The sequence below is a fragment of the Anguilla rostrata genome, chromosome 16, assembly GCF_018555375.3.
Source record: "Anguilla rostrata isolate EN2019 chromosome 16, ASM1855537v3, whole genome shotgun sequence".
Classification (NCBI taxonomy): Eukaryota; Metazoa; Chordata; class Actinopteri; order Anguilliformes; family Anguillidae; genus Anguilla; species Anguilla rostrata.
Genome location: NC_057948.1, coordinates 33,550,583 through 33,572,921, shown reverse-complemented (window position 1 = coordinate 33,572,921; position 22,339 = coordinate 33,550,583). Strand labels below are relative to the sequence as shown.

The 22,339-nt window shown below is 49.7% G+C and overlaps 1 protein-coding gene across 3 annotated transcripts; it reads left to right on the top strand.

Annotated features, from left to right (window-relative positions):
• The first annotated feature begins 14 nt into the window (after nt 1-14).
• On the top strand, nt 15-21,379 carry LOC135242553 (caprin-1-like). 3 transcript variants are annotated; one of them, XM_064313681.1, is made up of 19 exons: nt 15-166; nt 1,991-2,161; nt 4,955-5,017; nt 5,179-5,265; nt 6,702-6,940; nt 8,005-8,087; nt 9,361-9,525; nt 11,270-11,322; nt 12,907-12,987; nt 13,538-13,717; nt 14,541-14,649; nt 14,759-14,820; nt 14,915-15,025; nt 15,333-15,479; nt 15,767-15,920; nt 16,365-16,568; nt 16,985-17,091; nt 17,822-17,888; nt 20,476-21,379. In XM_064313681.1, exons 2-19 carry the CDS (start codon nt 1,991-1,993, stop codon nt 20,538-20,540), a joined length of 2,148 nt encoding a protein of 715 aa, XP_064169751.1. In that variant the 5' UTR covers nt 15-166; the 3' UTR covers nt 20,541-21,379. The 3 variants fall into 3 exon arrangements, with proteins under 3 accessions (XP_064169751.1, XP_064169752.1, XP_064169750.1); XM_064313682.1 differs by lacking the exon at nt 15-166 and adding an exon at nt 691-853 and having other exon boundaries at nt 1,941-2,161; XM_064313680.1 differs by lacking the exon at nt 15-166 and adding an exon at nt 693-853.
• The last annotated feature ends 960 nt before the right edge of the window (nt 21,380-22,339 follow it).

The following is a 22,339-nucleotide window of genomic DNA, read 5'->3' as shown; positions in this document are numbered from 1 at the left end:
TTATAACAGATGAGCCATTATTCTTGAAATGACGTCAGTGTTGTCAAGCGCCTGGTCTCTTTTTGTTTAATCTCTGGCCTCGCAAACAGCTTGTTTCTGGCTTTTGCGCTTCGTCAAGTACTGCTTCCACGTTTCCTCAAAAGTAGCTAGACACTGGTTTAGCAAGGTAATTCGAGCGTAAATTTGGGAATTAATTCATGCAGGTTCTCCAACTTTCCTATTGGTAACTTTATGCTCGTTTATAGTTATGCATACTAGGCTAGCTATTTGTCTGAAGCACTCAGTCGTTAAAACTAGCTAGCCAAAGTCGTTATTAACCTATAAGCTCAAATATTTGCAAAATAAATGTAGATGTGATGGCAATAATCCTTCTCGTGTAAACTGCTAAAAACGTGTGCTAATTTTGCTCTTTTGTTGGGTAGTTAAGTAGCCAGGCTACATCTCCTCCGTCTAGCACGCTACGCCTGGAACTTCTTCGTCAGCGTGTAGCTATTGCGCTAATACTGGTAAATCGTACACAGTAATAACGGCAGATGCATGTTGAATGTGTTGTCTTGTGTTAGCCTCGTCTTCTTTTAAATCGTTAGCTAAATTAGCAGTTGGGTTTCTCGCCGGCAGCTGAATTGTCTCCCTACATGAACTCAGGCAAATCCAGGACCGCTACAGAAGGGGCCCTTCCGTCGTATAAAATGTCACTGCTCTGGTTGGTCTCTCTCAATTGTCGGTGAGGCCGGCGGGCGGATCCCACATAATATAGAAATAAGAAGCTAAAGTAACTTCGCACAAGCCTAGGATTTTTTTTTATTTCTTAAACGAATACTCTGATCCTTTGTGGACTCATAGAGCCGAAAAGGTAAGAAAACGGAAGAAAAAGGCATCGATAGTTAATAACCCGAAGGAATTCCCACGCCAGCAATGCGATGCTAGCGCTACCGAGCCTGGCCGGACACCCACCCAAGAGAAAAAAATACTGCCGGTCGATGTGAAACGTTGTCCTTTTCGGATGGTTGTCGAGGACTGGCAAATCTATGGTCCGATGCTAGTTTCTAGTTTTCACTAGTTAAATTTTTCATTTTATCAACTAACACTACCGTGTGGAGTAAAATGCGCCGGGTAGCGTCATTACATATGGCTAGCAGCTGCGGGTTTGAGTTTCCATGATAAAGCGTTAGCCTCAGCTATCGGTAGCTCGTGAACCGGGAAATAAGCAATAATTTACAATAATATTATTATTAAATATCACATTAGCCTCTGTTCTTAGTTGGTTAATTGTAGTTCGCTGCTTTAGGTGCCATTAGATTCATTAACCAGCTAACGAGTTGGCTTGCTGACACAGGCCAGGCCGGAGAATAAATTAACATTATCCGTGTGAATAGCTCGCTATTTGGGGTCTTCAAGGACAAATATTTCAGAGTTATCTAATGTTACCCTGGCAACGTTAGCCTAGCGAACACCCCAAAAGAACCGTTTAACTTGTTGTGCTAGTTGAGGTACGTTGGTCACACAAACACAGTTCTGATGTCTGCTTTAACTAAGTTAGAAATTGGACAGTGATTTTTTTTCTCTCTTTTTCCGCTCAAACCGCTATTATGATCAACAGGAAGGGTCGTTTTCTAAATGGCTGATATTTATCTTGATTCCAGCCCTGACTGCCTTTTAAACGGCTGCAATCTTACACGAGATCGATCCGGACCTATTCTTAGAAAACCAGGACACTTTCTTGTATCTTGAGCAGAGACTGCAAAAGTCTGTCAAAGGGGGTGTATGTTCACAACGACACTGTACACACGCTCACGCAGACACACACACAGACACACACAGTAGGATCCACGTTGATGCACAGACACAGGTGGCCAATGCGACATGACGCAAGCGGTGAAATCTGCATTCGACTTCCTCGGTCTCAGCAGTTGATCCCATTATTTTCCCCACCAATGCAGATATTTCTCCGCCTCATCCCTGTTCTCTCCACGCTCCCCCGTGTCCACAGATGCCCTCAGCGATGATTGGCAACAGGACCGTTCAGTCCTCAAGCCCAGACGTGGGGTCCGCTCCTGTCCAGTTCACCATCGCAGGCCAGTCCTCCGGAGCCCAGACCGAGGCCATGAAGCAAGTGTTGGGTGTCATCGACAAGAAAGTCCGAAACATGGAAAAGAAAAAGGTGAAGCACGCCCCTTGTCATTAATTGTATATCGACACCCATCTGGAATCGCGTTTTGTACTCCTGTACTGGCTTGGGGGTCGTGATGCACCCCAGTCAATGGGTCCAATTGCTGGGATGTCTTTGTCCTGCTGTCATTTCTCAGGGGAGCGGAAGGTATCTGAAACATGTCCTGTTGACGGCACTCTTCACAGTGGGTGATTTATTGCTTAGGACTGAAATTATGATGTTGTTGCATGTGGATACGATGGCTAACTGGAAGGTTGTAGTTCTGTGGGGAATTTGCCCTGAATTTGGCCATTCACCATGTGAATGAAGCCTGTAAGGTTTGGGGCATGTCTGCAAGACCGTGAATTGTACCTAGCCAACTTCAAGCCATTCCCTGTGTTGACACTAGCCAGCTTTTTTCTTCTTCGAAATCCTGAACAGGGAAATAATACTGGAACAGGCTTTTATATGGACATGATTTTCGTGACCTAGCTAAACATTAACTTTGATGTTAGCGCTTTTGACCCACCGTTATGTGGCAAACAAGCAAGTTGCATTGCACTGGTTATAAAGTGTAATGGCTATACACTGTCCGTATGTTTATTAACAGAGCAAACGTGTTATCATTAAACTTTTTTGTTATCATTAAACATGGAAAACGGAAGTGTTTTCCTGCAATAGAGTGTGGAGATGTTGGTGTAGCATGTTAGCGAGCCAGTATTTCAGTTTTAAAATTGCTGTTTGGTCCGTATCGTTCTGTATAATTTTATACTGTTGGTCGCCTTTTCTGACGTTTGTCCCGCTGTTTTGATGATTTGTTCATGGAAGTAGAATAAAGTGCCGTGGTCTTGTTGAATCATTCCCTGATTGTTTCTTTGTTTACCGTTTGGCTAACGTCGGGCAAGTGCAGTTTTCTATACTCCGAAAACAGGCCCGGATCTGGGTCTAGGGCTGCGCCAGCCTGTTTACCGGATAAATGATGATGCAAAGCACGTTACATTCGACACATCGTCTTTGTGCGGAAATAACAACCCCTTAGGGCTGCATGTGCGTTCAAGGCTGGATTATAGAGCTGCGAGTTGAAACGCGTGCACCGAAACCAACATGGCGGACGGGGAGCTGAGCGGCGCTTCGGTCTGCCGAGATAGGCTGTAAGATAAAAAAGATAAAACACGCACACTTCACACCGACACGCGGTCGCCGTTCTCTCTTCAGTCACTGTTGCTTCCGCAAATATTGGTGTTGGGGAAATATTTTACTTCAACATTGCGACGGCCGCTTTGTTAGTTTGCTTGTTTTGGTTCGTGTAAAACAGCGGGGGCTGCGTCCTTATTTCCGACAGATGCTGAGCTTTACCTCTTCAGCGTTTAGTCTGGAATCGGTTTTCCTCCTATAAGAGAGAATATCAGCAGCCGGATGACCGCGCATATGTTCCTGAGGGGGAGCGTTCATGTTTAGCCGTGGGGCAATTTCGCATTGCAACAACAGTGGGACAGGTTGAATTTAAACGGAGTGATTCTGGGGTTAGTTTGAGCCTCGTGGGTTGGATGGACACATGTTCTCTGCAGCACTGTTGCAGAATATTGGATTTCGGCCTGCTCGTAACTTCCACTGGGGAAATATGTCTGCATTCTGCCTCCTTCTGAGTCTGGCATCCCAGTGCTGTGTGTCCTCTTCCTGTCTGCGGTTCCATAAAGTCTGTGTCTTCCCTCTTCATCCCAGAGGGGCGGGGGGGGGGGTGTAATTGGAACAAATAAGCTTAACTCCCTGTAGTTTGCCGTTTGCTACAAAAGCAATAGTGTCAGCCGTGTAATGCGTCCCAGGATGTACACCGTCTGAGTGGGTTCCAGTGTTTTAAAATTAGGTCTCGATGCAGGAGTGTCTCGGTAATGCAGCTTGGCCCGAATGATCGATATTCGAGTGTTTTCACGCCCTGTAACAAGCGCTAGTTTGAACTAAGGCGAGACTGTACAGTAAATCCGTTGTGTTTCAGCTGTTAATGAATTGATGTGTTCAGTCAAACGGGGTTCAGTTTGTGTCCGTTTTAATCTTTGGCCGAGGTTGCCGTGGCAGTGGCGATGAGGGAGCGTTTTTGGTGTCTCGCTGATAATTGCCCCCGCTCTGGAAAATGCCTCTCAGCGGAAAGTTCCACAGAATCCGGGTCGATTTTATTTTGTGTCCAGGAAGTTTGGCTCGTTTTTCAGCTTTTCTGTGCTGTCCAGATTTGGGCATGTTAATAAAGCCTGCTTTGTGCTCTGGTTGTACAGTACATGCCATTTTCCTGCACATCACGCATTGGATTTGTCCTCCTCCTCCTTCCTGGATCTGCCCCCCCCCCCCAGATGATCCATAAGCTGGGGGGCCCCTGAGGGCTTCCCCCGGCCAGAAAGTTTACATTTTCAGTTAAGCGCCCTGTTTCAACAGGGAAATTAATACCACCCCTTCACACACATCTCCTCGCCTCTCTGTTCTCCCCCACGGGAGATTTGTGTTTCGGTTTTTAATAAGGGGAAGCTGGTATTTGCCTGCCGCTGCGTACCTCCAGGGCCTGATAAGTTCTGTTCTGGGTTTTGGTTATACGCTTTGTTGTGCGTCGCTCTGGGTAAGAGCGTCTGCCAAATGCCTGTAATGTAAATGTAATGGGTGCTCTTTCTCTGTCGCCTGGCTACTGAGCCCTTTTCAGATGTGGGATGGATCTGAAATTGGGACGATTGTGTGAAATAAGTGTGTGCAGAGCTGCGTTCTGCGGTGGAGAGAGTGAAGCTCTGCACTCTGGCCTCTCACACACTACGCTTTCCCCCACAGGGCAAGCTGGATGACTACCAGGCTAAGAAAAACAGAGGAGAACGCCTCAATCAGGACCAGCTGGTGAGTGTGAAGTGTGTGTGTGTGTGTGTGTGTGTGTGTGTGCGCGGGGGGGTTGTTCTGCAGTGTATTCTTGACCTGTGGGCTGAATCCGGTTCATGTGTCACAGCAAAACATGCCCCCAAAGCATTCCTCTGCATTTCTGTTCCTCTGTTCCTCTGCAGGAAGCCTTGGCCAAGTTCCAGGAAGTGACCAATAACCTGGAGTTTGCTCGGGAGTTGCAGAAGAGCTTCCTCGCGTTGGGCCAGGACGTGAGTACCCATGAACGCCGGTCGGTCTCTGCCCGTGTCTGTGATTCGCATGAGGTCCTGTCTCGCCCCAGAGTTCACATGGGACCGTCGCTGTGGGACAGCGACGTACACGGGCAGCCTCCAGATTTTAATTCGTTTTTATAGTCCGGTGTTACGGCTGGCTCGACTGGCCGCAACAAACAAAGTCCGGATGGATCAAAAACACGACAGAAACTGATCTAAAAACAAAACCCAGACATTTATTAATCTAAATAACAAACAAAAACACACAAAGTTCACAAAACAAAAGCTCTCCACACAAATCACAAACCCCAAAAGAAACCTCCACAAATCACAAGACCCAAAGAAAATCTCCCCTGCCTCATACTACTGGGCTTATATATTGGGCCATAGGCAGGTGGAGGCAATCAGCCAATTAGGTAATTAAGCAACTACCTCCACCTGCACTACCCAGGCAAGCAGAGGCAGGGGACGTAACATCCGGTTTTCCCAACTTCGCCTCGTCTTTGGCATTTGTAGGTCACGCGTTTTCCGTTATAAAATACAAACCGATAGAAGAGACGTCTTCTGTTAATCTGGGTTTACATCAGAGGTGGGCCAGGCCTGATTTAATCTCACTTAATCTGCCAAATCATGTGTGATGTGAGATTTTGGCTGTTCCTTGATAAGCCTGTGATTGGCGGCTGGAAGCTGTTCCTGTTACATTACATTTGTTTGGTAGACGCTTTTATCCAAAGCGGCGTACAATAAATGCATACCAAAGGTCATTGGAACAACTACAAAACACAGGTCCAATAAGGTACAATGCTCATTTTGTACAGCTATTCATAGCCATGAACACATTTAACATTACTCTGACCTAACCTACATGCAGTTCACACAGTAAACATTACTCGTACCTAACCTTCACACTGTGAACATTACTCTGACCTAAGTTACACACAGTTCACACAGTAAACATTACTCTGACCTAACCTACACACAGTGAACATTACTCTGACCTAACCTTCACACTGTGAACATTACTCTGACCTAACCTACACTCAGTTCACACAGTGAACATTACTCTGACCTAACCTACACTCAGTTCACACAGTGAACATTACTCTGACCTAACCTACACTCAGTTCACACAGTGAACATTACTCTGACCTAACCTACACACAGTGAACATTACTCTGACCTAACCTACACACAGTGAACATTACTCTGACCTAACCTACACTCAGTTCACACAGTGAACATTACTCTGACCTAACCTATGCTAAGTCAAACTGTGTTGCCTGTGTGAAGCATTTTGGTGTGTGCAGCTGATGGAGCTGTCTGTGCCGTTTGGTGGAAATTCGAAGCTGAAAATGCACAGGCCTCGGAGCCGGTAATCTGTTTTTAAGCTTCGACGGTTTTATTTTATTTAATTTTATTTTGTCGCCGGGCAGATCCAGAAGGCGGTGAAGAAGGCCGCGCGGCGGGAGCTCCTGCAGCGGGAGGAGGCGGAGCAGAAGAGGCTGAAGACCGTGCTGGAGCTGCAGTTCCTATTGGACAAGCTCGGCGACGACTGCGTCCGGGCGGAGCTCAAGCAGGGGGTTGGCTCCTCCCACCTGCTCACGGACGCAGACCTCGCCGCCCTCGACGAATTCTACAAGCTGGTGGGACCCGAGAGAGACCAGAGCATCAGGTCAGGGGGTTGGGTGTGGGTGTGGTGTGGTGGTGGGTCGGTGGGGGTGGGGGTGTTTTGGGTAGGGACGGGCCCTTGTAGTATAGTTATTGCATCACATCTTCGTAATGTCCAGTGTCACAGGTGCATGAGGACTTGGGTCGTAATCATTATTTTAATTTGTGCGGCGTCCTGTACTCTTGTTTAACTGACAGGGAGGCACTTGATACGGTTCTGAGGAATCCGCTGATAAGCTTGGCCACCACAAGTGAACTTTGTGCTGTATGTTATTGATTCATCGAAGAGACGTTAATGTAGTTCATCAGACCTGGACTGCTGAGACCTGTGAAGAAGCAAAAGCCTAATGTCTTAAGGCTGTTTTTTTTTTTTTTTTTTTTTTTTTTACTAGTCATTAGCCATTAATGCATAAATCTCTTAGTGGCACGTACATGAGCTTACAACATAAGGTGCGACATAGCTCAGGAGGTAAGACCGATTGTCTGGCAGTCGGAGGGTTGCCGGTTCAAACCCCGCCCTGGGCATGTCGAAGTGTCCTTGAGCAAGACACCTAACCCCTAACTGCTCTGGCGAATGAGAGGCATCAATTGTAAAGCGCTTTGGATAAAAGCGCTATATAAATGCAGTCCATTTACCATTTACAGCGCCTACTCAGACCCAGTCTTGCGTGTGCTCCGCAGGAGTATGAACCGGACCTCAGACCCTCACGTTGTGTAATCCACCATCCCTGGCTGCAGGACAGCCGTCTCAGGGAGTGTCCGGGACTCCCATGAGCCACTGCTCTGCTCTCGTGCCCAGTTTTGCTATTTTTACTCCAGAGGTGGTCAGCAGAACTTCCTCTGTGCCCTTATGCTACCAGAATCGTGTGCGACCCCAAACGGGTACTGCGACGCAGTATGAATGGGCGAGGGAAAAGATGTTGGCGATGTGCGTGCTTCTGTGAGAGCTAGCCGTTCAGCAGAATGGAAATGTAGACCGTGAGGTGAAATGAGCTCTGATGTCTGTGTGTGTAAAATGGCTGATGCCGGTGAACTCCAGCGTGTCTGACGGGTCTGTTTCTCCCACAGGCTGGCTGACCAGTATGAAGAGGCCTCTCAGCACTACTTGGAGCTGCTGGAGGGGAAGGACAAGGCCGTGGCTGGAACCACTTGTAAGTTTGCCGCAAAGAGCTCAACTAGCCTTCAGTATACGGCCCCTGTGATTGGCTGGGAGTGGCAGCGTCTTCTGCACTGTGATTGGCTGGTAGTTGCAGTGCCTCAACGATGCTGTGATTGGCTAGGAGTGGCAGCATCGCATGTGATGCCAGCCTTTTGAGTTCCGTCAGGACTGGAGGAGGAAAGCAATGAGATTTTTTTCACAGTTTTGATTGCAAAGTTTTGTTTTTTATTGGGTTTTTTTTTTTCTCTCTCTCGGTCTCATTGTCTTTATGCACAGGCCTAATGTTTAAAGGGGGTCATTTCATTTTATGGCTCTTGACTGGACAGGCTGGTGTTCTATAAGTGATCCTGTCCTGTGCCCCCCCCCCCCCCCCGGGATGTCCTGGCAAGGCCCCCTCCAGCGCTGTCCAGAATGGGGCACCCCCCACCGCAGGGCAGCCCGTCCTGAGGGAGGGGCACTTAGCGGGTGATCATGTAGGGAGCTGCAGTATAAATATAAATTCGCCCAGTAAATGGGGGTTGGCAGAGAGTCTGAGTGTCGGAGAGGGGTGGGGCGAGGCTGGTGCTGTGCCTAGGCGGCCCGGGGGGGTCCAGCTGTGATGCATGGACTGTGAAAAGCCTGGACTGGACAGCAGCGATGTAGGGGAGAGGGCGAGGGGGGGGGGGGTGCTCATTTTTAGAGGAGTTTGCTGAATTCACATTGGCGGGATTTTCGTGGCCAAGCGGTGAATTCCAGCAGAGAAGCGGAAGAGAAACTGGATTTGCAGCGCTGCCAAGAACGTGTGAGAACAGAGTTAGAAAAGGAGGGGAAAAAAAACCACAAACGCTGTCCTAGAGAATTACCCTGGGACGTTATTTGTTTTGTAGTGATAAGAGCGCATTCTGTTGCATTTTCAGAACTGGTTCGCGATGGTGATGTGAGCTAGGGACTGGAGTGCTGGTCGGTGCAGAGGTGATGGGCATGGATGGGTGCATGGGGGTGCAGGTCGCGAGGTGCAGAGGTGGACAGGTCAGCGAGTGGCATGGGGTGCGGTACAGGTGCGGCGGTGCAGTGGGTGCAGTGGGGTGCGGTACAGGTGCTGGAACAGGTGCAGTGGGGTGCGGTACAGGTGCAGTGGGTGCAGGTACGGGTGGGGTGCGGTACAGGTGCAGTGGGGTGCGGTACAGGTGCAGTGGAGTGGGGTGCGGTACAGGTGCAGTACAGGTGCGGTACAGGTGCAGTGCGGTAACAATAGGTAAAGCAGCCCGTGCTCTGCCCCTCCCCAGATAAAGCCCTTAAAGAGACCCTGGATAAGCTGCTGTCCAGCGGCTACTTCGACAGAGCTCACTCTGACGGAGCGCACCAGAACGGACTGTGTGAGGAAGAGGAGGAGGAAGAACAGCCAGCAGCAACAGAGTCGCCTGAGGCAGAGGAGCGGCCTGCACAGCCAGGTAAGAGGGCACTTTAATCTCTCTCTGTCTCTCTCTCTGTCTGGCTATTGGTCCTTATTTTTGAGGACTGCAGTTTACACACTGGTCCCAGGGCTCTTTGGTGTGGACATTGTTCAGAGTGGATGAACAAGACCTAAAACCTCCAGCTGAGCCATTTTGGAGGGAAACTTTAAAAGGCGGCTGAGCAGTAAGAAAATGGAAAATTCATAAAGAGCAAGTAAAAAAAAACAAAAAAAAAACAAGCATGTTTATTCTCGAATTAGCTAGTGAAATCACACACAGCATGGCAGTTCAAACAGCATGTGATTTAACCTCGATAGCAAGTTATTCACTCCAGAGAGATAAAGATTCTTGTCGAGCAGCCCGATTGCAAGAACAGCATTGAGAAAGTAAATTTGTTTTTAGGGACCGACAGGACACTTTAAAGCTCTTACCATGGTCTTAGTGTGCTGCTGATTTAGTAGTGAAGAAATCATTTACCTCCAGCAGTTAATAGCAGTGAAAACTGGCAACTCGGAGTGAATCGCAAGCCCCAACAAGGATACAAACACTGCCCTGAGGTCCACTTCCTCACACCTGCACATGTTTATATGCTGTTTGTGACGCTGAAAATATAGGCCTGATAATAAACTTTGTTTGTTTGTTTCTTACGTTAAATGCAACGCACGCTGCTTCGCATTTGGGGACAGGAATAAAAGCTAAATAAAACGGACCGGCCACAAGATTACACAATAAATACGGTTGTAAAATGAGGAAATTAACACAAGGCAGGGACAAAAATTGAGAAATGAAATGAGAAATGGGCTGTCAAATAAATTAAAATAGAAGTGAAGCCCCCTGTGTAGCCTTCTGAGTAATAAGGAAAGTGTACTTGGCCTTCAAAATGTAGGACCGTTTCTATGCAGGTCAAGATATCATTTGCAAGAGGGTTTCACAATGGTAATATTTACATAATCGGTAATAAAAGTGTTCAGTGCATTTCCAGATGTCCTGTGAGGTGCATTGCCTGGTTGGAAAGAGGCTACCTGTTTACAATGTATTTTTATATTTAACTTTGTCCTGCTGCCAGCTCCTTTTGGAGCTGCTGTCACACGCTGGAACACACTGATTTAATGCGTCAGCGTGGTGCCAAAGCCAAGTGGAATGGAAGTCTCGTTACGTGGACACCCACCATTCAGGGGGAGTTTCTCATTTTTGTTTAACCAGGAATTCCCCTCCCAGATTGAAACCTTTTACAAGGGGGTGGGGCCTGCAGTAAAACGCAGGTACCTGACAAGACGGTTGACTGGCAGTCGGAGGGTTGCCAGTTCAATCCCCCCCCCCCCCCCCCCGATCATGTCGAAGTGTCCCTGAGCAAGACCCCTAACCCCCTAATTGCTCCCAATGACTTGATTGGTACCTTGCAGGGAAACCTTTCACTGTTGGTGTGTGAGTGTGTGTGTGAATGGGTGAATGAGAGGCATCAGTTGTAAAGCGCTTTGGATAAAAGCGCTATATAAATGCAGTCCATTTACCATTTACCACGTACCTGACAAGACGATTGACAATCAAGTGACAAACATCAAATGGGGAGTGAGGTGGCAGTGTAACAGAAATAAAAGTTAGGGTTAGGGTCTGAGCCATGAATTGCACGCGTTAAATCAGCGGCTGAAGTTAATTAGCCTAGTTAAAGTGTTTATTGTAGTTGGGGTGTGTGCAGCTGGCTGTGCCTGGCAGGTGTAACTGAAACGTGCTCTCCCTGCAGAAGCTGAGGCTGCTGAAGAGTACACAGAGCAGATCGAGGTGGAGTCCACCGAGGTGAGTCGCGCTCCTGTCCCGTTCGCTCGCGCTCCGAATCCTGCCTGCTCCCTATGTTCAGTCTGCCTACCCCCCCCCTCCATACCTGCCGCATACCTGCCGCCTACCCCCCCATGCCTGACCCCTCTGCCTATCACCCACCACTGCATACCAACATCCCTCAAATCTGATTGGTTATCCAATTAGAATTTCCCTGTCCAAATGGAGCCCTAGTTGCAGAAGGATGTTATTCGACAGGAGTGACTGACCGTTGGGATTGATTGGCAGAGCACCTGTCTGGATGGGTTAGCCTCATCAGTAGCACCGCAAGGCTGGACCTGACGAGCGAGGCTAACCCTCGCGTAACCGCGGGTGAATATAAGGAGGGTGTTTGAGGCTAGCTCGCTAGTAAAACGCAGGGTGTCTGTGGGGACACTGTTGAAGGCGATACGCCCGGTGTGCTGGCGTTGATTTAAGCTCTCATGCCACATGGACACTGGCACGCGAGGCAGGACCGGTGAGCTCTCATGCCACATGGACCCTGGCACGCAAGGCAGGACCGGTGAGCTCTCATGCCACATGGACCCTGGCAAGCGAGGCAGGACCAATGAGGTGTAGTTTTAACGATGTGCAGTTTGATCTCTGGCACACTGTTTGAGCCGCATGCCAGCGTGCGCTCAGCGGGGCTGTTTACGGGCTCTGATTGGTCAGGCAGGTGCTGTAGCGTCCTGTGCACGGGTTCTGATTGGTCAGGCAGGTGCTGTAGCGTTCTGTGCATGGGCTCTGATTGGTCAGGCAGGTGCTGTAGCGTCCTGCACACAGGCTCTGATTGGTTAGGCAGGTGCTGTAGTGTCCTGAGCACAGGCTCTGATTGGACGGGCAGGCTGTGTAGCATTCTGCTCGCGGGCTCTGATTGGTCAGGCAGGTGCTGTAGCATCCTGTGCATGATCTGTGATTGGACAGGCAGGAGGTGTAGCATTCTGCTCGCGGGCTCTGATTGGTCAGGCAGGTGCTGTAGCGTCCTGCACACAGGCTCTGATTGGACAGGCAGGTGCTGTAGTGTCCTGCACACAGGCTCTGATTGGACAGGCAGGTGCTGTAGCGTCCTGCACACAGGCTCTGATTGGACAGGCAGGTGCTGTAGTGTCCTGCACACAGGCTCTGATTGGTTAGGAAGGTGCTGTAGTGTCCTGTGCACAGGCTCTGATTGGTCAGGCAGGTGCTGTAGCGTCCTGCACACAGGCTCTGATTGGACAGGCAGGTGCTGTAGTGTCCTGTGCACAGGCTCTGATTGGACAGGCAGGTGCTGTAGTGTCCTGTGCACAGGCTCTGATTGGACAGGCAGGTGCTGTAGTGTCCTGAGCACGGGCTCTGATTGGACGGGCAGGCGGTGTAGCATTCTGCTCGCGGGCTTTGATTGGTCAGGCAGGTGCTGTAGCGTCCTGTGCATGGGCTGTGATTGGTCAGGCAGGTGCTGTAGTGTTCTGCGTGCTCGGCCCCGGACCCCTGGGGGTAACCACGGCAGCGGCGCTCAGGCCTCTGCTGTTTCTCGTAACTGACCGCCGGCTGTCGCCATGGTGACCGACGTGCTCCTTCTTTTGGCAGTTTGTAAACAGACAGTTCATTCCAGAAGCTTCCTACGGCAGCGAGACGGAACAGAGGGACGAGTGGAGCTCGGAAGCGGAGGTACTGCTCGTCTCTGGATTGATTAATGTGCCTGGCAGACTGTACTATTCATGCAGGTGTTTCTTCTCCCAAATTTCTGGCTGCTCAAATGGGTGTTTCAGCGCTCATTATCACAACACCCCCCTATCGCTGTAATCCCAGCTGACTGGACTCCTCCTGTCTCTCAGACGTGCTAGAGCCAATCGAGCGTCGCCTTGCCGACTGTCACGGTCTGGATTTGATAATGGATTGGGGCCTGTATTTCCACTAGAGTAGTGCCTAAACAGGATGAGCCCCAGTAGCCTCTGCAAATAACTAACATTTTTTTATGTTCACTTTCATAAGGGAAGTGTGTAATACTTGCTAAAATCTACACCAACATTAAGAAACAGAAGTGGGAATTTTAACCTTTAACCAAGATCCCAGGCTAAAATGATATTTGAAGAAGGTTCACTCCAAATAACAAACCTTTCTCCTGGCTACCTTTAATTGTGATTGGATCTCACTGTCCAATAGCGCGGGGCCTGTTGTCATTGTGGTAGTGTTAATTGGCTCCGCCCACCTCTTTCAGATGGTCAGTGCCATCCAGCAGCAGCAGGCTCCACCCACGCAGTCGGCCCCGCCCCCCGTGGCCCCGGAGCCCCACCCACTGCATTCGGCGAGCCCTGTGGCCCCTGCCGACCCCGTGGTCAGAAAGCAGGCAGTGCAGGACCTGATGGCTCAGATGCAGGGTCCTTACAACTTCATGCAGGTGCCACAACTGCCAATCCCACACGAACCCATGACTCGTCGCTGCACACACACACACACACACACACACACACACCCCATGCACTCACAGTACGCACTGCACACACACACACACACTCTCACACCGCACGCATGCAGACACCGCACACATAAACACGCGCACTGCACATACTCTGCACTGTGGATCTGACTTGTGCCCTCTTATCAGTGCCAAAGCATGGCTGAGCATATTTAGCTCGGACGCTCAGAATGCAGACTAACATTGCTTACCTTTCCTCTGGGCTCCAGACCATATTAATGATTTATTATAAAATTATACATATAATTTAGAAATACATTTCTGATGTATATTTCATGGAGGCCTGGTATCCAAGCATTGGACCCACACAGGAAGTAGTGAGCTTACATTTATTTATTTACAAACACTAGTTATTTCCTGTGTCATACTAATGTGTGAATACATCAGTCTGTATTAAACTCTGTTAGGAGCCTTGATGGAAGGCATTCAACTGTTGACCAGGCAAAGATTGTTGGCTCACAAGATGCTCTGCTCCATATTCTTACCGTTGAAGGGTCCTGCCTCTGTCCTTGAAGCCAAAACATTGCAATCTCTTTCTGAAAGTTCCCTTTCTGAAAGCGGTGGTACCAAGTACAGCACCGGGGCAGTGAATGTTCTGCACTGTAATACAGCAGCCGAGCCTCCTGCTCCTGATCAGTACCCCCCCTGGGTGGAAGGACCCAGACAGGATGGAGAAGGAAAGACAGGACAGGAATTGAGTATCTTGTGTGCGTGTGTGTAATCTTTCCTGCCTCTGATCCCTCAGGATTCCATGCTGGAGTTTGACGGACAGGTGCTGGACCCGGCCATCGTGTCGGCGCAGCCAATGAAGGCGGGGCAGGGCATGGAGCTCCCGCAGAGGGTGTGCCCTCCAGGTGAGTCCTGCTCCGGGCGCTTCGTTTGGGCTGCGGCCCGTTCTGCGTGTTGTGAGAGGCGTCGCGTCTCCGCTTGCTCTCACGCTGAAATGTTCTGGTTCTGGTCCAGTTCACCCGGAGTCCCGGCTGACGCAGCCCGGTGCCGTGCCGGTCCTGACCGAGACGACGCAGGTGCGGTGGCCCTTCATAGCGCTCGTGTGGACGTGCTGCTGAAATCCGGAACATTCTCCAAATGCTCACTGTCTCTCTCTCTCTCTCTCTCCAGGTCCCCATGGTCTCCTCCACACCCGAAGCGTTCTCTACAGCAGCCCCCCTTTATCAGCCCCCCCACGCCACAGACCCCCGGCCGCAGACGGACCCCATCGACCCCATTCAGGTCAGCGTGCTGTCTCTGTCTGTCTGTCCGTCCGTCTTCCGTACCCAGGATGTGACAGTTGGGGCTGTGTGAGTGTCTGTAAGAGAGAGTGTGTGTGTGTGTGTGTGTGTGTGTGTGTGAGTGTGTGCCAATGTGTGAGTGTCTGTGTAAGAGAGAGTGTGTGTGTGTGTGTGAGTGTGTGCCAATGTGTGTGTGTGTCTGTAAGAGTGTGTGTGTGAGTGCGTGTCAATGTGTGTGATAGTGAGTTTCTGGTGTGTAACGGTGTCAGTGTGGGTAACCCGCGCCCCCCCCCCCCCCCCCCCCCCAGGCCTCCATGGCGCTGTCGGCAGAGCAGCCCCCCGCCCCCTCGCCCCTGCCCTCCGCAGCGCAGACCCAAGCGTACCAGCCTGTCTCCAAACCCCTCCACAGCGGCGGCATCAACGTCAACGCCGCGCCCTTCCAGTCCATGCAGACGGTACCGCAGCAGTGCCCGCCTCTTCCACTTCCTCTTCCTGTCTGCGCAGGAAGTGACTGGGGAACAGCTCATCTACTCTTTTAACTGGAGGGGGAGGGTTTGACAGGTTTAGTGTTCAGGGTTAATGCGTTTTGGGAGATTGATTCATGTGGGTGTTTCTGTGGGGTGTCTGCTGGTCACACAGTTCAGTAGTGAAGAGTAGATTTTCAGTCCTGTGTTTCTTTGTTTCGTATGTCTGAGATGATCTCTGTATCAGAGTGTGACCCTGTCCCTCCCCGCCCCCCCAGGTTTTTAACCTGAACGCCCCGGTCCCCCCCGCGGACGAGACGGACCCCCTGAAGCAGCCGGGGCAGTACCAGGGCGGGTACGCTCAGGGCTTCAGCGCTCAGACGCAGCACGCCGTGGACCCCCCCGAAATTCAGCCCGACCAGCTGCAGTCTGGTGAGCAGGGGGGCGGGGCCGGGGTCAGGCTGACTGACAGCTGTGGCTGTTGCCCTGTTTCTGCTTCCTCGGGTTGTGATTGGTGGGACCCCTGGGCTTATGTGATGTAAAACATCCCAGTACGCACGCTGATCTGGGATCAGTTGGCCTTTCTCGGCCCAAAGCAGAAGCCAGTCTGTTTGTTTCTAATGGGAATCCCTGAGAACAGAGGAAGCCTGCAGTTTAAGCTGGGCCGTGTTCTTGCAGAATGTCTTCGTGTTCAGCAGCCAGCGTGGAGACACTCTCATTCCTCTGAGACCTAATGATGTGTCTGAGTGACACTGAAGAAGCATTAGAGACCCTAAAATGGACGTCCTCTCTGACTACTAAAAGACTGCGTATGTTTGGGATGGGGGTGTCTAACCTCTGCCTCTCTCTTCCCTCTTGTCCCCCCCCCCCCCCCAGTTGTTGGTGCCTTCCACAGCCCAGAGCAGTCCCTCCCCGGCGCGGGGGGGCCCCAGGCCCTGTCCCAGCAGGCTCAGCAGCAGGGCGCGGCGTTCGGCCGGCCGGGACAGTCCTTCTACAGCAACAGGGCCATGACCCGAGGGAGCCCCCGAAACTCCCGCGGCGTCCTCAACGGCTACCGGGGCCCCGCCAACGGGTTCAGAGGTGCGCCTACCCCCCCCCCCCCCACCCCCACCCCCTCGTCTCCTCCCAGGGGGTACCAGAGAACCCACGCTGATGTTTCAAGGGTTACCGTCCTGGAGTTTGGCCTGGAGTTAAACCTGCAGAAACGCCAGTTCCCCATTTACCCAGGGAGTCTGAGATCTGCTGGGTCTGTGGGTTTTTATTATTTTTATGAATGTGTTAAAGATCGGCAGTCTCCACAGAAGAACAGGATCTGTGGGAGACCTGGGCTGAATGTTCAGTCCCTTAGATAGCAGAAGAGTAAAACCTGAAATTTCTGTGGTTTGGTTGCCAAGAGGCTTTGTGTGAAGGCTTCTCCTGGAGTGTGTTGTGAGACATGTACACGGTGCAGGAGGTGGGGGCTCTAACCGTGGAGGGGGGTGGTGTCTGTTTTCCAGGCGGATATGACTGCTACCGGCCTCCCTTCTCCAACACGCCCAGCAGCACATACGGCCAGCCCCAGTTCAGCTCCCCCAGGGACTACCCCAACAACGGCTACCAGAGGGTAAGCTCAGCGTGGCACATCAACCAATGAGCTCAGGGTTACGCTGAGACTGGCTCATCAAACAATGAGCTGAAGGTTACACCCAAGCCTCACTCAACCAATGAGCTGAGGGTTACACCCACCTCTCAAGCATTAACCAATGAGCTCAGGGTTACACCTACTTCTCACTCAACCAATGACCTGAGGGTTAAACCATTCAAGCTTATGAGCCTGTAAGCTGAGGGTTTACACCCACTCCAGCCCCCTCCTGACACTGTTCAAGCCTGTGTGTGTGTGTGTGTGGTGGGTGTGTGCGTGTTTGCTGTTGTGTGTGTGTGTGTGTGTGTGTGTGTGTGTTCTGTGGGTGTGTATGTTGTGTGTGGTGTTTGTGTGTGGTGTGTGGTGTGGGGTGGTGTGTGTGTGTTCTGTCAGTGGTGCTAATGTTTCTGTAGCGTGTCTGTAACGTGTGTGTGTGTGTTCTGTCCGTGGTGCTAATGGTAAATGGACTGCATTTATATAGCACTTTTATCCAAAGCGCTTTACAATTGATGCCTCTCATTCGCCAGAGCAGTTATGGGCACTTTGACACGCCCAGGGCAGGGTTTGAACCGGCAACCCTCCGACTGCCAGCCAATCGGTCTTACCTCCTGAGCTATGTCGCCCCGCTAATGTTTCTGTAGCATGTCTATAACGTGCGTGTGTGTGTGTTCTGTCAGTAGCGCTGAGGCTAATGTCCGTTCTGTCTCCGCAGGACGGGTACCAGCCCAACTATAAGCGTGGATCTGGGCCGGGTCAGGGCCCTCGAGGTTGCTCTCGAGGTAATGCTCCAGTGATCCGATCCTAAACGAGGCGCAGGCTTCCGCCACATTGAACATTCACAAATTCACACCGCTTTTGCCCCTGCCCCTGCCCCCCCCTCTTTTTTTTCTGCGCCCCCCCCATCAGTGGTATCTTCCCTGCCTCTCTCTGATCAAACTGTGTCCTGCTTTGACGAGGATATATTTAACAGAATCTTAAATGTTTTAATGAGTCTGAGAAAGCCAAGCTGAAGGGCATCAGCGTTCCAAGATTTTAAGCAAGACTGTGTTTGAAACGAATAAATATTCCTGTAAACTTGAAAAGATTTTCATTAATTTATTTTTTTGTATAAAATAAAACGCAAAAATAACCTGCCACTGCTGGTTCAATTACTGGGAGGATATATATGTGTGTACATATACATATATATATTTTGTTTTTTTAAGTTTTTTTTATTTTTATTGCCCCACCCCTTTCCATTTTTTATTTTTTATTTTAAACCGCCACTTCCCATTTTGATTCTAAACGCATTTTTCCTTTTTTTTTTTTGTTTTGTAACTTTAATAAAACTCCCAGTTCCTCAGTTTGTAAATTGATGTTGCTTCTTGAGAGAAAGTTTCAATAAAGATGTTGCATTAACTGCTGTCTGCTGCTAGTTTCTTTTTGTCCCTGTGCTCTGTCCCTCTGTGTTTCCCCGCGCGCGCTAACGCTTGCAGTGCAGCCCGGGGCCTGCTTCTTCATGGGCGGGGGGTGAGCGGTCTGCTTTTCTCCCTGTCCTCTTCAGTTGCTCTGGCCTGCACCCTACCAAGATGCTCCTAAAGAGGGGGTACACCCCCCACAAAACCCCCCACCACCGCTCAAGGGAACTCATTTGGGTTGTGTTCGTTTGTTCCAGACATCGGTCAAATGCTTCAGAAACTGCCTCAGCTCTTTAGGCTCCAGCAGAACTCCTGCAGATCACTGACCGTTTTAAAAGAAACTGCCGTCTCGATTATTAAGAACAAAACCTGTGACTGTTTCAGCACTTCTGCCGAGGAGTGGCAGGGGTTTTATTTAACCCCTGTTTAACCAGCATCTAGAGCGTGGAAGTGAGTCGTGTGTGCATTTAACCCAAGTCTGGATTGGTTGTCCGCACGCTTCAGAAGGGGAAAGGATGGGCCCTTTATAAACTTTGCTTACACTCACTTCACATCTAAAACTGTAATGTTTCAGCTCTTTGTGCTTGGATCGCTTGCGCAACCGATCTCCAGCCAGCCCGACCCCCCCCGCCCCCCCCCCACCGGGTGAAACACCGTTATTTACGCCCTTATTCACCTTCTGCCCCGTTTCCCCAGAACGTCTCTGAACCCCCCAGCCCTTTGGCCTCTGCTTGCGGTTTGGGTTCATTTCAGGAAATTAATTCAGTTGAGAATAAATAAATAAACTTTTTAAAAGTCCAGCGTATGTAGACTTGATGCTGTATGTTTTTTTTTATACAGCGTAATACCGTTTCAGATTTAATACTGATGTACTTTTTTTTTTTTTTTACCATGAGCTCATCCGGGTCATTTTCCCTTCTGTCATGGTGGGGGGAAAAATGAAGAGATGGAAAGGCCGGGTTTCAGATGGGTTGTGTCCCCAGGGTATTGGCTGTTTTGTAATGAGTGGGTGTGGGCAATTTTTTATTTTATTCATTTTTCATATTCACTTTGGTTAATGATTGCTCTGGCAGGTGTTCCAATTTCTTGTGGGTTTTGTTGTTGACTCTTGTGTGGATATTCCTACAGTAGTAGCCTTCCTGTAGCCATCTTCACACACAAAACGAAAATAATTTTTAGTCCATCAAACCCATGACTATTATGGCCAAACCAGGGTACTCCTTTTTTTTTTTTTTTTGTTGAAAATATTAAGCTTCCATTCAGTTGTGTGGCAACTGTCAGTAAAGAAGCTTTTTTTATAAGCATTTTCTCTTGCAAACGTTTTAAATCTCTGTATATATTGCAATCTTTTTCATAAATGAAGCTGCACCCCCCCCTAACTCATTCCTAATGTTCGGTCCCAGCTCAACAAAGGCCTGTTGCCCAAAATCCAAGACCTGGGTTTGCAGAACTCCAGAGCTGCACTTGGACACGTTTTTCCTGAAACCATCTTGGCTCTTGGCTCTGAATAAACAACCAGTTGAAGCTTAAACTTTGGAAAAAGCGACAGTTTGAACCAGAGGACTGTGTACACACTGCAGATCTCCACTGAACCAGAGGGGGGCGCTGATGAGTGAGAGACAGACACCCTGCCGTCCTGGAATCCCTCGTCCAGGGGGATTTCTGTAGCACAGCCTCGGTTGGATCTGTCAAAACTGTCATATTGCTTGTCGGGAGGCCCGTCTACAGAGGTGTTTCTGGCAGTTTTTTTTCCCCTCAGAAATGAATATTAAGCTGAACTATCCTGTATGTGGTTACAGTATAATTAGTCTAGGGTGAAATGATGGGGCCTGACCAGGCTGTGAAGCCCCACTTACTTTATAAGGACTTGGCGTCAGTGATGTCATCGTGCTGTTGCTTCTGCAGTGTCTTCCCAGAGACGTTTACTGACTGTGAACTAACTCTTGCTCTCTTTCTCTTTGGGTTACAGGTCGAGGGGGCCCATTCAGGCCCAGCAGGGGGATGTCCCATATGACAGCACAGCAGGCCAACTAACCCCCAAAATCTCCTTAACCCTCCCCCCCTTTGCCTTCTACTTCCCACCCCTTGCACCCAAGAACTCCCCCCACCACCTAAAGCCTATCCAGTATTGGCCTCTGTACTGAAGCCCTGATAGTTCTCCTTATTCCAATGTGTAGGGGCACTCTAAATTCCCCCGCCCCCCCCCCCTAAAAAAAGGACATGGTGAACTGCATGAAGGGGGGCAAAAGCTTGAAGTCTGTGAAGCCATAACCCCCCCCACCCCAGGTGTCTGTTTTTTCCAGCCCAAAGCTTTCCCATCATCCTTTGCTGTTTGTAGCCTTAAAGAACACCGACCTGGCAGCGGGTGACTCCTGTGCCTTTGCTAATGGCCGAAGCGCGGCGCGATGCTAGCTAACGTCAGCTATACCGGGAGGAGGTTTGAGCACCGTCTCGCCCGTGGCCAATCCAAGCGCGTGATCCTGGCCCCGCCTCTCCCTTGGAACCCTCTGCCGCTTGGCGACGCACTGGAGGACGCCATCGTGGACCACTGTCCCCAAACTGGACTTATTTACAGTGGACAGACGTTGGAACGAGGGAGTCTGAACCGTAGAACTGTTCACTGTGTCTGTGCTTCTGTGGTGAAGCGGAAAGTGTGGTTTAATACGTGACTCGAAGGCGGATAGTGTGGTTTAATGCCTGACTCGAACGCGGAAAGTGTGGTTTAATGCCTGACTCGAACCCGGAAATTGTGGTTTAATGCCTAACTCAGACTGCTTTCTGAAAGCGCTTGTGGCTCGGAGACAGCACAAGACTGGAATCTGAGCATTCCTAAGGGAAATGAATCTCCACAAATATTCCTTTATTGAGGGGGGGGGGGGGAAACACTCACGCTTTGCACATTTAGCAGTTCAAGAAGTCAAACCGATTTGCTGCTTCAGTCCCTGAGTATCCGCAGTTTCCCCACCACGACGGCAGTCTTTAGCGGCTAACTGTAGCCCTAGCACGGAGAACCCACGTGGTGGCCTACGTTTTTTTTTCTTTTTAGTAAAATTTCAATACTAAACCCGCATTTAGTTTTCGTTTTTTCCAACAGACTCAAGCGGTTTGTTCCCCCCCCCCAGCTTCCGGCATTCGTACTTCAGTGGAGTTAAAATGCCGATGAGTCCGGCTGGAAGAACTCCTTACAACAGTGGTTCTCAAACTCAGTGCCATGGAGGGCCGTGTGCATGCTGTGTTTTTATTCCAGCCTCAGATCTTGATTATATAATTAGTTCAATTATTTACTGAATTAGGGATGCAGGTTTGCACATAATGGTGACCCGACATCTGTGGTTAACCGCATTGTCTAAATTAAAAACTTGCTTATATTCTGTGCTTCAATGCAGTTAAATGCATATGGCTGAATGAGTAATTGGACTCGATTAAGGCAGCATTAATTGGTCGGAATGAAAACCTGCATACACGGCCCTCCACGGCAACGAGTTTTGAGACTACTGCCTTACAACATTCTGTACACACTCTTTTCTGGAAAGAAAGAAAAAAAAAAAAAACTGTGACGTGCAGGTGTGTGTATCAGTTCAGTCTTCCTCTTGATTGAAATAATCATTTCGATGCGAACTGGCGTCTATCCAAAGCTCCCGAGTCTGCGGTTTGACTTGTAAATCTGTATGGATGGGTGTTCCCATGGGGCAGGGTTGAGTTACCTGGTATACATATGGTCCTAATCTCGGATTAGATTATTTTTACCCGTTTTGAGCACTGTTGTCATCTGCTTTAGACAGGCCGATTCACAGGAGTGTGTCTGTTTACATTTTAATTATGATAAATATAGC

What these genes read in the sequence shown, in the direction of transcription:
- LOC135242553 (XM_064313681.1), top strand. Translation starts at nt 1,991, where the DNA reads ATGCCCTCAGCGATGATTGGCAACAGGACCGTTCAGTCCTCAAGCCCA. An exon ending in GCCTCAATCAGGACCAGCTG is followed by an intron (nt 5,018 to 5,178) that starts GTGAGTGTGAAG and finishes GTTCCTCTGCAG; the next exon opens with GAAGCCTTGGCCAAGTTCCA. An exon ending in CCCTCGAGGTTGCTCTCGAG is followed by an intron (nt 17,889 to 20,475) that starts GTAATGCTCCAG and finishes TTTGGGTTACAG; the next exon opens with GTCGAGGGGGCCCATTCAGG.